This window comes from Pygocentrus nattereri, chromosome 22, assembly GCF_015220715.1.
Source record: "Pygocentrus nattereri isolate fPygNat1 chromosome 22, fPygNat1.pri, whole genome shotgun sequence".
In the NCBI taxonomy this organism is placed as follows: Eukaryota; Metazoa; Chordata; class Actinopteri; order Characiformes; family Serrasalmidae; genus Pygocentrus; species Pygocentrus nattereri.
Window position 1 is genome coordinate 14,542,651 of NC_051232.1, and position 14,157 is coordinate 14,556,807.

At 38.5% G+C, this 14,157-nt stretch overlaps 1 protein-coding gene across 2 annotated transcripts in view; it reads left to right on the forward strand.

Moving 5' to 3' along the window:
• The window catches only part of lrba (LPS responsive beige-like anchor protein), a 350,478-nt gene that overhangs the window by 56,732 nt on the left and 279,589 nt on the right, over window positions 1-14,157 (forward strand). For both annotated transcript variants that reach the window (XM_037532971.1, XM_037532972.1), the window contains exons 9-16: window positions 65-262; window positions 1,097-1,230; window positions 2,374-2,482; window positions 5,883-6,035; window positions 8,946-9,114; window positions 10,181-10,260; window positions 10,524-10,586; window positions 12,546-12,643. In XM_037532971.1, coding sequence (XP_037388868.1) covers window positions 65-262; window positions 1,097-1,230; window positions 2,374-2,482; window positions 5,883-6,035; window positions 8,946-9,114; window positions 10,181-10,260; window positions 10,524-10,586; window positions 12,546-12,643 — 1,004 coding nt within the window. The remainder of the gene's footprint in view (window positions 1-64; window positions 263-1,096; window positions 1,231-2,373; window positions 2,483-5,882; window positions 6,036-8,945; window positions 9,115-10,180; window positions 10,261-10,523; window positions 10,587-12,545; window positions 12,644-14,157) is intronic.

Genomic DNA, 14,157 nt, shown 5'->3' on the forward strand with positions numbered 1-14,157 from the left:
TAGTAGTAGTAAGAAACAGCTTGTCTATGTTGTCTTAACTGTATTTCCTCCTCTGTCTGTTCAGGGAACGTTTAAGTATAAGGCTGAGAGTGACCTGCTGTTTGCGGAGCATCATAAAACCCTGTTGTATGATGGCAAACTGTCTGGCTGCATCGCTTTCACCTACAACCCCAGAGCTACAGATGCTCAGCTTTGTTTAGAGTCGTCTCCTAAGGACAACATGTCCATCTTTGTCCATTCACCACATGCTCTAATGCTGCAGGTGTGCTCTCCTTTTAGTTCTCCTCTCTCTCTCTCTCTCTCTCTCTCTCTCTCTCTCTCTCTCTCTCTCTCTCTCTCTCTCTCACTCACTCATGCCTCATTCCCTTGCCTCCTGTTCCTTCACATTCTTGCCTGGTCTCCATGGCGGAGCTGCATCAGAAGGTCTTATGGCACAGCTGTGTGTTACAGCAGGTTAATAAGTGTGATTCTGTGTGGGGAGCTCAGAGCTGTAATTAAGACAATGACACAACAGCTGTTCACTATTCTTCATGTCACTACTGCACACACACACACACACACACACACACACACACACACACACACACACACACACACACACACGAAGGCTGTGCTCCAACAAGCAGTTTGTCAAAGGAGCTGAAAACTGTTGTATTATTGTATTATATACTGTTCATTTCAAAATGACAGTCGTTTGAAAGTTACTGAACATTCTGCAGCTCGTCCTGTCACTGCAACTGCATACAGCTGCATAATTAGCTTAAAGTAAAACTTATTTAGCAAACAGTTTTCAAATAAAAAAAAAAAAACTGTTTTCCTGGAAACCAGTTCAAACAGCATTCGTCTAGTGAACCAGCAGTTTAAAATGTTAAGAACTTTAACATTATCTACATACTTATTTTAGATCACTTTTTATCTATTAATTATTACTTACTGTAGTTAAAATTATGTGATTAAACAAAGTGCCTCATGTTTTTTGTTTCTATTTTTTCTAAATATCTAAAACATGTAAACTCTGTTAAGAAGAACATTGGCAATTTTTTATTTGTATTTTTGTTTACTAAGAGAATTCTGTGTTGTTTATTTCTCTCTGTAGGATGTGAAGGCTGTAGTGACTCACTCTGTTCAAAGTGCAATTCACTCAATTGGAGGCGTGCAGGTGCTGTTCCCTCTCTTCACACAGCTGGACTTCACTCAGCACACCAGTGAAGAACTCGACACATCTGTATGGTGAGGACACACACACACACACACACACACACACACACACACACACACACACACACACACACACACACAGAGACTTTCATTGCTGGTATTGAGAAATGGTTCAGTCTAAAAGTCAGTTCACTCTGTTTTCCCCTCCTTAACTGAAATGCAGTTGGTCAGCCAGGACTGAAGTTACAAATAAAAAAGCCAGTGTTGTTGAGAAGTGGGTGATAAGGAAAAAATATGAAATCACGGTACTTGTCAAGTCACAACATTGAACCAATACAGTGCATTGGTACTGGGATGTTTTAAAACTGCTGTCAAGAACTATGAGTACAATGATTTTTATTCAGTATTTCTCAAAGTAGATTGCACTATTAATCAAGCTGAACAGGATTATCATACCCCCTAGCTTTGCTGACTGACAGAATAAGACCTACAAATATGGACTGCAGGCTGCTCCTTACACTGACAGAGTGAGCTTCCTCAATATCTGCAGCACCTTTATCCAGTAACCTGTTTCAGTACAGCAGGTGGTAACCTGATGGTGCATTATTGCTGTATTGCCTGCAATACCTGCTTAAATGAGAGAAAATGAACATGGTCAGTCATTGTAAACAACATATGTGTGAGGTGGTACTTTTTGGTATAAATCTAGACTGTAAGTTTGTATGCCCTCAAACAGTTATTAAGAGCGGTGCTCAAATATTGTCTCCATAAACTTTGTTTGATCATTTACAATAGGTGATGCATATTTTACACTGATCTATAATGCAGTTCCTAAAAGCACTAGCTTGTTGTGATAAACTTGTTTAACAGTCTACATGTTTTTTCATTATAGCTATAAAGCTCTGGCTTAAATCAGCCTGGATAAATTTGCGTTCAGGAGAACTGATAATTCTGTTTTCTTCAAAGCTTTTTTTCAAGGCTGCTGGCGAACATGAGTTGGACAGTGTTTCGATTAGGCTACATGTCATGTGACTGCAGTTTCTGCTCAATGTTAGCGCAAATAACATTTATATCACTCATTTTTCTGTCAAACTGACTTATTCCAGAACACCGTGACCAGTGCAAAAAATTCTCTGGTTGAAGAACATGGAATGGACAGGTGTCAGCAAACTTTTGAATGTGCAATGATGCTTTTTTCCTCTCCATTGTGTTCAGCTACACACTGCTGTCGTTTATAATGGAGCTGCTAAAGAACTCTGTGGCGATGCAGGAGCAGGTGCTGGCCTTTAAGGGCTTCCTGGTCATTGGATACTCTCTTGAGAAGGTGGGTGAAAAAACAAAGACTCTACATACTTTATTGCCTATCTTGTGAAGGTGTAAAGGTTTCGGTACAGTCATACAATCACAAACACTGTAAAGCAGGGCTGCACAGCTCCTGTTCTCTTGGGCCGGTGTCCAGCGCAGTTTGGTGATTTACCTGCTCAGACACATCTGATTACACTTGCTACCAGGCTGTGCAGGACACCAGCCCTCCAAGATAGAAGTCGTGCACCCTGCTTTACACGATGAAACTTTCATGCATCTAGGAACATGTTATGAGTTGCCTGTCAGTTACGTGAAGCAATTTTAAAAACAAGCCGAATTGCACATTGTAGATAGCCAGATTAGCATCTTGTATTTGATACATTATGCCATTATGACTGTATATCCATCCTTGAGGTGTTTTGATGTTTGCAGAACATTTATCATTTTAATGTTTTTCAAACTGCCATTGCCATTCTTTTTTTATATCTGTACATCTGTCATTTATCTGTTGATCTTGGTTTTTAAAAATATGAGTTTTTAATCTGTATTTTGATGTATGTGTGTATGTATATTAAGCCATTGAAAATTAATATTTAAGTAACTGTTACAGTTACAGCCTACCTGAAGTCTCTCTCATCCCATCCCAGAGGAGGGGGAGGATACAGGCAATCAGGTTTTAGAACCAGAACTATATGTTTCATAAATTGCATCACTACTCATACGTTTGGAGTTAAAATGATCTTGGGGTGCTAAAGCAAAGTGTTAATGAGCATCACTGACGAAATCCTGGCAGTCTTGTCTATTAATTCTAACAGACAACATTTTCAAAGTCATGACAGCAATTAAAGCTGAGTTCCTTTTCCTGTTGGAACAAGTAAAGCTGCTTCAGTCTTCACAGCCGCTGCACACTTTTATCTCCAAATTACGGGTTCTGAGTTCCATACTGAACTGTGGATCGTATTTAAGCCCACAATTATTTCATCAGACATTTTCTGTGTGATATTCACAGTTCATATAATGAGCTCTTCTTTCTCTTTTTCTCTATCTTTCATGTTCTTTTCACTGTTTGTCCTCCTTGTCTGTCTGTCTGTCTGTCTGTCTGTCTGTCTGTCTGTCTGTCTGTGTTTCTTTCTTTCTTTCTTTCTTTGTTTCTTTGTTTCTTTGTTTCTTTCTTTCTTTCTTTGTTTCTTTGTTTCTTTGTTTCTTTCTTTGTTTCTTTGTTTCTTTCTTTCTTTCTTTCTTTCTTTCTTTCTTTCTTTCTTTCTTTCTTCCTTTTTCTCTCAAAGTGCTATTTTTAAATTTTCATTTAGACACACTCTCCCTCACAGGTGCTAGATCAGTATTCAGAGCAGGTGTTGTTAACTCGAGGAGATCAGGCAAGGTCAAAAAAAGAAGTAAACAGATAAATCATACCTTTATTTATAGTTAAAGCAAAAGGCCCCCTTCCAGGTTTCACCACAGGCACATAAGGTTACCTTTAACACAGGTAAGGTAATGCAAATTCTCAAATAATTTTGCATGATTAAATGGTTAAGATGGAAACAGAGTTATTCAGAGTAGTTTGGTGTAAAATACTGTGTCCTAGAGAAACCTATCAAGTTCACAGTGGAACCAAACTTCCACCTCTAAAGCTTCCATGCAGGAAATTCTTATGCGAAATGTAATATGAAAATGCTGCCCGGGTATGAAATATTCACTTTGATTGAAAATTTGTTTTTAAAAATCCATTCATGGTTCATGCAGGGTGTTGAGACAAAATCTTTTTTCAGATTTACCACAGTTTTGCCATCATTAAAACATTAAATCATAGAAACCTGATTTGGACCTGACTTCTCTTTCTAATTACAGACCCATTTCACACCTTCCATTTTTAGCTAAAGTAATGGAAAGAGTGGTTGCTTCCCAACTCCAGACATTTCTCAGTGATAATGCCATCTATGAGCCATTTCAATCTGATTTCCTTACTCACCACAGCACTGAGACAGCTCTTGTGATCTAATGATCTTCTCCAGTCTGCTGATGGTGGTTCTCTCAATATTCTCCTTCTCCTCGAATTAAGTGCAGCATTTGATACTGTTAATCATGATGTTCTCATTTCTAGTCTTTTCTTTATTGATATCACTGACAGAGCCTTACAGTGGTTCAGGTCGTATTTTACAGACAGACAGCAGTTTATCAAACTAGAACCACAGAAGTCCTCCACCTCTCCTGTTACATGTGGTGTTCCGCAGGGCTCAGTTCTTGGACCCCTACTTTTCTTATTTTACATTTCATCCCCTGGCCAGATCAATCGTAGCCATGGCCTAAACTTTGTGGTATGCTGATGATATTCAATTATATCTCAGTACACACACCCTCAGATTCCCCTCCAAGTACACTAATTGATTGTATTTCTGATTTAAAGCTCTGGGTGCACAATGACTTCCTCATGCTAAACACTGATAAAACTGAAGCCTTACTGGTTGGCCCTAAACATTTACTATCAAAGTCATCCAGTGTTTCAGTTAGTATTGATGGCCTGCTCATTAAGACTGCACCTGTTGTTAGAAATCTTGGTGTTTTACTTGACCCATCACTTAATTTTGATCTGCATATCAAGTTCCTTGCTAAGACTGCATTCTTTCATTTACGTAACATTGCTCGTCTTCAATCGTTCCTGACCGATAAAGATGCAAAACTTTGGTTCATGCTTTCATTATGTCCCATATTGGCACTGTTGCTCCCTCTTTGTTGTTCTCCCTCTAAAGTCTATACAAAAGCTACAGTACATTCAGAACTCTGCGGCTAGAGTTCTCACTGATACTAAGCATTCAGCTCACATCGCCCCCATTCTTTCTCAGCTACGCTGGCTACCAGTCCCGTCTCATATAAAATTAAAAATTTTACTACTCACTGTCAAAGCCCTGCATAACCTTGCTCCATCCTACCTCAGAGAACTGCTGACCTCTTACGCTCCCTCTCACTCTCTTAGGTCTTCTTGTAATAACTTACTTGCTGTCCCATGCACCAGACTCTCCACTTTGGGAGGGAGGCCCTTCAGTACCATGGCCCCCAAACTCTGGAAGTCTCTTCCTCAATCCCTCTGGGACTGCTCTTCTTTTTCCTCTTTCAAACCCGACTTAAAGACTTTTCTCTTTTAATGTGCGCTTTTCTTCCTCCTCCGCTGCTTTTTTTTTTTTTTTTTTTTTTGGTCCATGCTATGTGAAGCAACCTTGAGTTTGTGAAAGGTGCTATATAAATGTAACATTATTATTATTATTATTATTATTATTATTATTATTATTATTATTATTATTATTATTGTTGTTCTTGTCATTAGCATTACATAGAAAAGTATGTAGTATGTATTATGAGTGCAGCTGTTAATGGGTTTATTTTGTCTTTTTCTCTTTATCTTTTCTTTCTTTGTTTGTCTTTAGTCTTCCAAAGATCATGTGACAAGACCAGTACTGGACATCTTCTTGGCCTTTGCTCGTTATCTTAGCAACCTGCCAAATGGTGTCTTGCTGCTGAAACAGCTGTGTGATCATGTTCTGTTCAATCCTGCCATATGGATCCATGCACCAGCAAAGGTTAGCTGCATGGACACACCACTCATGTTAAATTATCTATTCAGGCTCCTCCTACAAATGTGTTCTTTCTTACAGAATGTTACTGTTGTTGTGTAAGCGTTGCATAAATGTTGTTGCTGTTACCAACATGTCAGGTCTGTACTAGCCACAACTACACTAGTGCGTACTGTAGGCAGCAGTCGACTAGTCAAGGACAGTGCCTGAGTTTAGGTATGACGTACAGTGGCAGGTGAGAGCAGCAGTGACCAGCCAGGATGGAAAGAAAAAATTAACAACTCCAGAAAACAGCCAGTGTAAGAAATACTATACATTATTCTGACACAGCACCCCCCTTGCTCCATTCTGACCTTCACAATGGTCCAGGTGAGAAATGAGCTCAGGAAGATCAAGGTGAGGAAAGCTACAGGGCCGGATGGCATCTGTGCCAGGCTCCTTAAGTCCTGCGCAGTTCAGCTGTGTGGGATAGTTGAGCACATTTTCAACACAAGCCTGAACCTGGGGAGAGTACCACAACTGTGGAAAACATCTTGTGTGGTGCCATTGCCGAAAACGCAGCACCCAAAGGACCTCAGCATGACCTGATGAAGACACTGGAGAGGCTGGTCCTTAGACAACTCCGCCCTATGGTGAGCTCAGTGCTTTCAACACCATACAGCCTGGGATCATGAGGAACAAGCTGGAACAGGCAGGGGTGGACCATCACCTAACGCACTGGATCCTGGACTACTTCACCAACCATCCACAGTATGTGAGGACAAGGGACTGTGTGTCCGACATGGTGGTCTGTAACACAGGGCCCCCACGGTGTTAGCACTGTTCCTCTTCACCCTGTACACTGCAGACTTCATGTACAGCTCAACAAACTGCCGCCTACAGAAGTTCTCTGATGACTCAGCGATTGTTGGCCGCATCACAAATGAGGACGACGGAGAGTACAGAGAACTGATTCAGGACTTTGTGGACTGGTGTCTGCGGAATCAACTAGAGATCAATGCGGGGAAGACCAAAGAACTGGTGGTGGATTTCTGCAGGCGCACACATCCCCCTTCAGCAGTGAACATCCAGGGAATGGACATTGAAAGAGTGGACACTTATAAGTACCTGGGTGTGCACCTTAACTATAAACTGGACTGGTCAGACAACATTGCTGCACTTTACAGGAAAGAACAGAGCAGACTCTACCTGCTCAGGAGACTGAGGTCGTTTGGAGTGCAGGGGCCACTCCTGAGGACCTTTTTTGACACAGTGGTGGCATCAGCCATCTTCTATGGAGTGATCTGCTGGGGCAGCAGCATCTCCACTGCATACAGGAAGACACTGGGCAAACTGATAAGGAGGGTCGGCTCGTTCCTGGGAACTCCTCTAGACCCAGTGCAGGCAGTGGGAGAAAAGAGGATGCTAAACAAGCGAGCATCCATGCTGCAGAACGACTCCCACCCCATGCATCATGCAGACTCTAGACACTAGGCAGTTCCTTCAGTGACCGGCTCCTTCACCCCAAGTGTGTGAAGGAGCGTTATCGCAGGTCCTTCCTTCCTGCTGCTGTGAGACTGTTCAACTAACATTGCTCCCAGTAGACCATACATACATACAATATACACTTATATTCAGAATGTAAATATTTTTCATTGTGCAATATGTTCATAAGTGCAATACAGATCTTATGCAACTCTTATTTTTATTCTTATTCTTATTTTGTTTTAAATAGTCTAGAGATTTAACTTTAACTTTTATTATTTATAATGTTCATACTGTTTATACTGTTTCCCGTTTCTATTACCGAGTACCTTACTTCTGTTACTCTGCTGCTGTAATACTGTGAATTTCCCTGCTGTGGGACTAATAAAGGATTATCTTATCTTATCTTATCTTATCTTATCTTATGCGTGTCTGTTAGCTAACAGAATTAGCAGTTAGTGTTTTCCTCTAAATGCGCTGAACTGTACAGTGATGGTGCATTATCAGTGGTTTTGAAGTGTGTTTCGAAGGAAGCTAGCTGACACTCTCCCAGCTTGGTAGCGTCTTGTGATAGAGGGAGACTTGGTTAACAGATGAAACTGACAGTGACTAAATTAAGGGGTCAATAAAAAACAAAAACTTTTCACTGATGCCTGGAACACTCTCATTCCTTCTTACTACAGCAGTATTGATCACTGGTCAATTAATACACGTTATTTGTTGTCCAACCTCTTAAACAGGGATCAGTACAGTTGCTCATTATATTGAAAGACTTTTACCAGCATTCTACCAAGCTTGCCCAACCGTTTCTAATAGGGAATGCATTTTTGGACAGAGCCTTGAAGGTGGTGCAGGTGGATACTGTAATGTGACTTGTAAGGCTTGTATATTGTTGCTGTTGGAAACAATACCTTGTATCTCCAAAAAGTTTACCTTCTAAGAGATCAGAAAAGAATATTCTTAACTTTTAATCGAAGTTAATGGAACAAGATGTCATTCTGAGTCATTGTGGAAAGTTTCTGTTGATTCATTTGTCATTAAATCCTGACACAATGTTAAGGCCAATTGGCATTTTGTTACATCATTGACGATATATACTAAGTATGAAAGTAAGGTTTTTTTTTTCTTTTCAAAACCTCAAAAATATTTTACAGTTAAGTCACCAAGCTAGTGTGTTCTATCACCAGCTGGTTTAACCTGAGCAGTTTGCACCAGTGCAGTGTATTTTTCAAACACAAATATAATGTAATCTAATCTGTTCATGTGTGTATATTGAATATTTTAAACCAATCAGATTTTGGAAATGGAGCTGTTAATTTTATAGTAAAATTTGATATATAGCTATATTGAGTTAACAACTTCAAGTGTGACTCATGCAATTTTAGAATGGGAGCTATTCATTTCATAATTATTTATATTCATATTCATAATGTTTGTTGTTACCTGCTCCAGGTGCAGCTGACTTTGTACACCTATCTGGCCACTGAGTTCATCAGTACAGTGACCATCTATAATGCAGTGCGTAGAGTGGGCACAGTGCTGCAGGTCATGCACACTCTCAAATTCTACTACTGGGTGGTGAACCCTCAGGATCGCAGTGGAGTCACTCCCAAAGGCCTGGGTAAGAGCAGCACATGTACCAGACTTGGAGCCAGCACACACAAAAAGGCTTAAAGTGAAATTCCACTGAAAATTTCTGCATATTTCTGTTTTTGAGATATAAAAACGCCATTCAGAGGGTTTTGATGTGTAGCGTCTCCTTATGATGTGATGTGATGTGTATTTCTGATGTGTCAGTAGTTTCAGCATCACAGGCTAGTTTATCTCATGTTAGGTGAATAACTTCGGTTAAAATGGCTTTTTGTGAAGCACAGTAGATTTTAAAGAGGGAATATTGTCAGTCGATACTTACATGTTTCAATATTGAGGAATGGGCAAAATCCATCAGCAAGACAGCAGGACCACTGTTATGAAGGCCAAAAAATATTTGTGTTTGTAATAATATTTACAAAAATAAACTCTAAGAAGGATCAGGAGGAAAAGTAAATAATAAGTAAGAATGTGCTTTATGTACAACAGAGTGAGGGGTTTCAGTTCTGAAACTTATCAGAAGAAAAATATTGGATCATTATTGGTATTTAGGATTTCAGTATCAGTATTAGAAAAGGAAAAGTGTTATCGACCATGCCATCTCTAGCAATGGGTAAAGACCTCATTAAAGAAAAACAAGGTCAAACAGAGACTGAAAGGCAGCATAAAATTTGCATTCTTTGTTCTTTTTTGTACACACAAAACCTGCACCTGCAGACTCCCAGAATAGACAGAGAAAATTGTGTCCCAGCATACTTTTGTCTTCTGTACTTTACTTAAAGTGCTCTTTAGATGTGTTTTATTGAATGAGGAAAGGATTATTTCCTTACAATTAAAAGTTGTTATTATTAAAACAGAATGTGAAAGATGGTTTTCCTCTACCTGCAGAGTGTTTTTTGGATTAAATGAGGAGATGATGATGATGATGATGATGATTAGCAGCTTTCCGCTGTCTGCTAGTAAACCTTTGAAAACTCCTTTTCTCCTCTTTTTTCCTCTGTAAACTGTCAGTTCAGCAAATAGTTTTCTAATGGGTGAAAAAGCATGATAGTTTGGTTTGTGTTAAAAAGTGATCTGTGTCTGTTTTTTGTGTTTAGATGGTCAGAGGCCCAGTCAGAAGGAAATCCACTCTGTCAGAGCTTTTCTGCTGCTGTTTGTCAAACAGCTCATTATGAAGGTGTGCTTTTAAAACATTTATTTCCATATAAGTGCATTTTATGATTACATTTGCTGTTCTGTTAGTCTTTGTTCTTGGAATATTTTTAAGCAGGTAAATTACACCAAGCAAAAATGTATTAATGTTCATAAAGATGATCAATAACAATCCCAATCAATCACAATAATTGATTTGCAATATATTGCACACTTGCATGAATGTCATATGTAGATGAGTCACAATAATGAGTAAAGGTAAAATAAGTAAAGGTTTTTGTTTTGTAGGACTTTGGGGTAAAGGAGGATGAGCTACAAAGTATTCTCAACTACCTGCTCACGATGCATGAGGTAACAGCACACAGTTACATCAGATAACAATGCCTTGTATACCTGCTCAACAGTGCTGTTGTTAGCACTCTGTTTAAATAATTACAAAGCGCATTGCACAGTAATATGCAAAACATTTGCAAAATTAAATACCATAGCCTAAATGAAATAAAAGGACAAATTTGCAAAAGTAGTATTTGATGTAAACTGGGCGTCATCTTGGGTCACACGAGCATAAGCAGTGTCCTCACAAATCACAAAACTGATGCCCACATAACTTCAACAGTCTCTTTGAGTTAACAGAGAGAAAACTACTAAGTGGAGGCTAACCTAGCAAGCTTGGATAAACTTTGGATTCCCTTCTCACTATTTACTAAAATGTGTTGCCGGTCTAGCCAGATGAGAGCTGATTTTTTAAAAAAGCACATCAACATATACGTCAATTCTGTTTTACTTTGTTTTCTTTTTCTCCGTTACGATATGAGGGGTCCTGGATGCACAGCTTGGAAGGTTTTGAGTACTTGATTTGAGGCTAACTTTGAGCATCACGTATCCTCCAGCTTTTGTTTCGTTGTTTATTTTCTCTCCTGCTCCACAATTCTGCTTATATAATTGTAAACGGATAATGAAAACATATACTGTTGACACTTGTGTGAAGTGTGGTTGTCTCTGACCAGCTCTGAATGTGGTTTTAGTGATTCAGTTGTGTATTTGTGTCTGGCTTTTCAAGCAGCAAGTGAAATTTTAACATGATCTGATCCCCACAAACACATCTTGATGCAAGGTCTAAACAGGCCCACTGACTGCAGAAATGAATATGAGAAGTGTCTATCACATGCCATACTGGTGGGTTGAGAAATGTGCTTATGTAGGAAAAAACGAAAGGACAAATCATTAAAGTCATTGTCAGACCTTATTTTACTGGCTTCATAGGAGAAAGCTACCACAAATATTCACTCAGAGACTCAAAACCCAGCCATAGTGGTAGGGAGCAGCAGCCTTGGCTGAAATTCACAGATGTTCTCTCCACAATATTAAAAAATATATATATTTTGACTGTAAAAAGTAAGATAACAAGTTGCCTTAAAACTTTGAGTTAATTGAATGTCTTGATAGCAGTGGTGGACAGTAACTAACTAAATGTAATTCATTACTGTACTCTTAAGTAGTTAATGTAAGTAGTTTTTTCATGTATCTGTACTTTACAGAAGTATTTCTGTTTTTGGTGACTTTGTACTTTCACTCCGCTACATTTCAAAGTTAAATATCTTACTTTTTACTCCACTCCACTACATTATTTAATATTATAGTACATTATTTTTAGCTAGTTTGTTTATGAACACAGACCTACAGATGCAGTATAATAAAACTCATTTGTGAACCTGTTTAAAGCAAGTTTTTATTACATTTAAAATATTTTTTTATTTAAATTAAGTTGCAAATAAATCTTAAACTGAAACTACTTTTTGCAGAAACTTATTTCACAGCCACTCAGTTCTACCTAATATAGACATTTTTCATTTTTCACACTAATCCATGACCAAGAACCCTGCCTGATTTGCTTGATTTTTCCACTAGATGGCGCACAAAGACAGCAACTGTAAACCTGCACTTCTTTTCCTGCTTCTGCTCAAACTGAATTTCTAGTCTGTTTTCTTTCTGTTATGGATACATGTGCACACAATCATTATGTGCTATTTGCTGTTATACCGTGATTGCTATGTCCCGTGCTCCCTATAACACATGAATAGCTTTTAAATTAATGTTTGTTTTTGTAAAGTCACGCAAACTCACGTTCTTTTTCATTATAGGTAGAACCGTTTTAATCTGGAGTCTTGAGGGAATATACGTTACAGAGCCTGATTTTAAAGATCCTGATTAAAGAGCAGTGCTTTGCTGGTTGTAGTGCTGGTAGCCTATTAACACAGTGTTAACATCTCTAACAGTCTGGATCTGTGTTTGTTGTTTTGTTTGCTCCAGGATGACAATCTGATGGATGTTCTCCAGCTGCTGGTGGCTCTGATGTCAGAGCATCCAAGCTCTATGGTCCAAGCCTTTGATCAGCGCAACGGCATCCGGTGAGGCGGTAGTTGCCCGTGGCGACATTGTGTAGTGCAGAAACCCAATGTTGGCATGAGCAATTTGCTGTTGCTCTGAGCTCACCTCATATAAGGCTGGCCAATACGGCATAAATATGATGTCATGATACTTGAAGGCATATTGCAATATTTAGTTTTTCTGAACAGGATGGAACACAAAAAATTCACTAGCAGAACTGCTACATTAAAAATACATCAGTTATAGTAGCTTTTACTTTAATAAGAAACAGGATAACAGGAAATTTAAACATTTAAAATAAATCAATCAAATAAAATAATGCCAGGATGGGCTGCCGCCCAATCAGCCACATTTACTGTTCAGTTTATTCAGTATGTACTGTATGCTGGTTGTTATTGTTTATAGGCTCTGTGTCTAAATCTGGTCTAAATCTGATGAGGCCCATTATGTAATTTATCATGATGTTGATATCATAATTCCACACAGCAATAGGCTAACATATGAAACATATGCTGTTGACTAAAAAAGTAAAAAAAAAATAAAAAACAGCTAGTGAAAACATATCAGTCTTTAGGCTATTACCTCCATCAGCACCTTTTATTTTATATGTTAGGTTATCGGAAGGAGCTGGAGGACCACTTCTCATTTTCTGATGCCACACAGGTTTAGGGAATTTTGCTAATTTTTTCCTCAAATCAGTCCACCTTATTTTTCACATGACTACTTTGTTATGAAAATATGAAATATTTGGTTGGGGAACAGAAGCGTTGTCCCTTACTGCTTTTAGCCAATTCAAAGAAGGTGTTCTTACTTGTTAAGGTACTGTTTTACGTCCCATTAAATGTCTCTGAAGCGGTTCTGGGACAATGTACAGTTTGGAGCTGTCACAACAGCCAAGTAAAGCTAAAAGTATGAAAGAACAATGTTACAAGCATAAACTTCACAAGACAGCGCAAAACTACAAAGGACATATTAACTTAGCTTTATAATTACTGCTTGAAAAAGCCAAGTACGTATTGTTGAGATCATTGGTTGCTGCTAACAGATTTGCTTTAACTAGTTTACACTTTATGTTCTTTATATAAATCATATATTCTGTCCTTAGGAGTATAGACTCAGCAGGTCATCAGAAACATACCTGGCTAACACTGTAGTAAAAAGATAGACTTTTGAGAGTTTATGAATCACAAAAAAAAAAAAAAAACTTAAAAACAGAAACATACAAAATAAGAAATGTTACTTACATACATACTTACATAGTGTGAGGAGGAAAATGTCTTTATTTAAACTAGAGCTGATAGTTAATGTACCGTATGAGGAATATTTCTTGCATGCCTATTAGGAGCTTAAATTCCCCCCAAAAAAGAAATGCCATTCATACAAAACATAAGTATTCACTTAAGTTGTCAAGGATAAAAAAGTCCAATAAAGCCCATTGGCTCATTTCTATTGTGGTCTTTTTAAGGATGTCAAGATGATATAATATTCAAGCTTAAAACAATGAGTGATAATTGCTTCAAAATAAGAGAGCTTC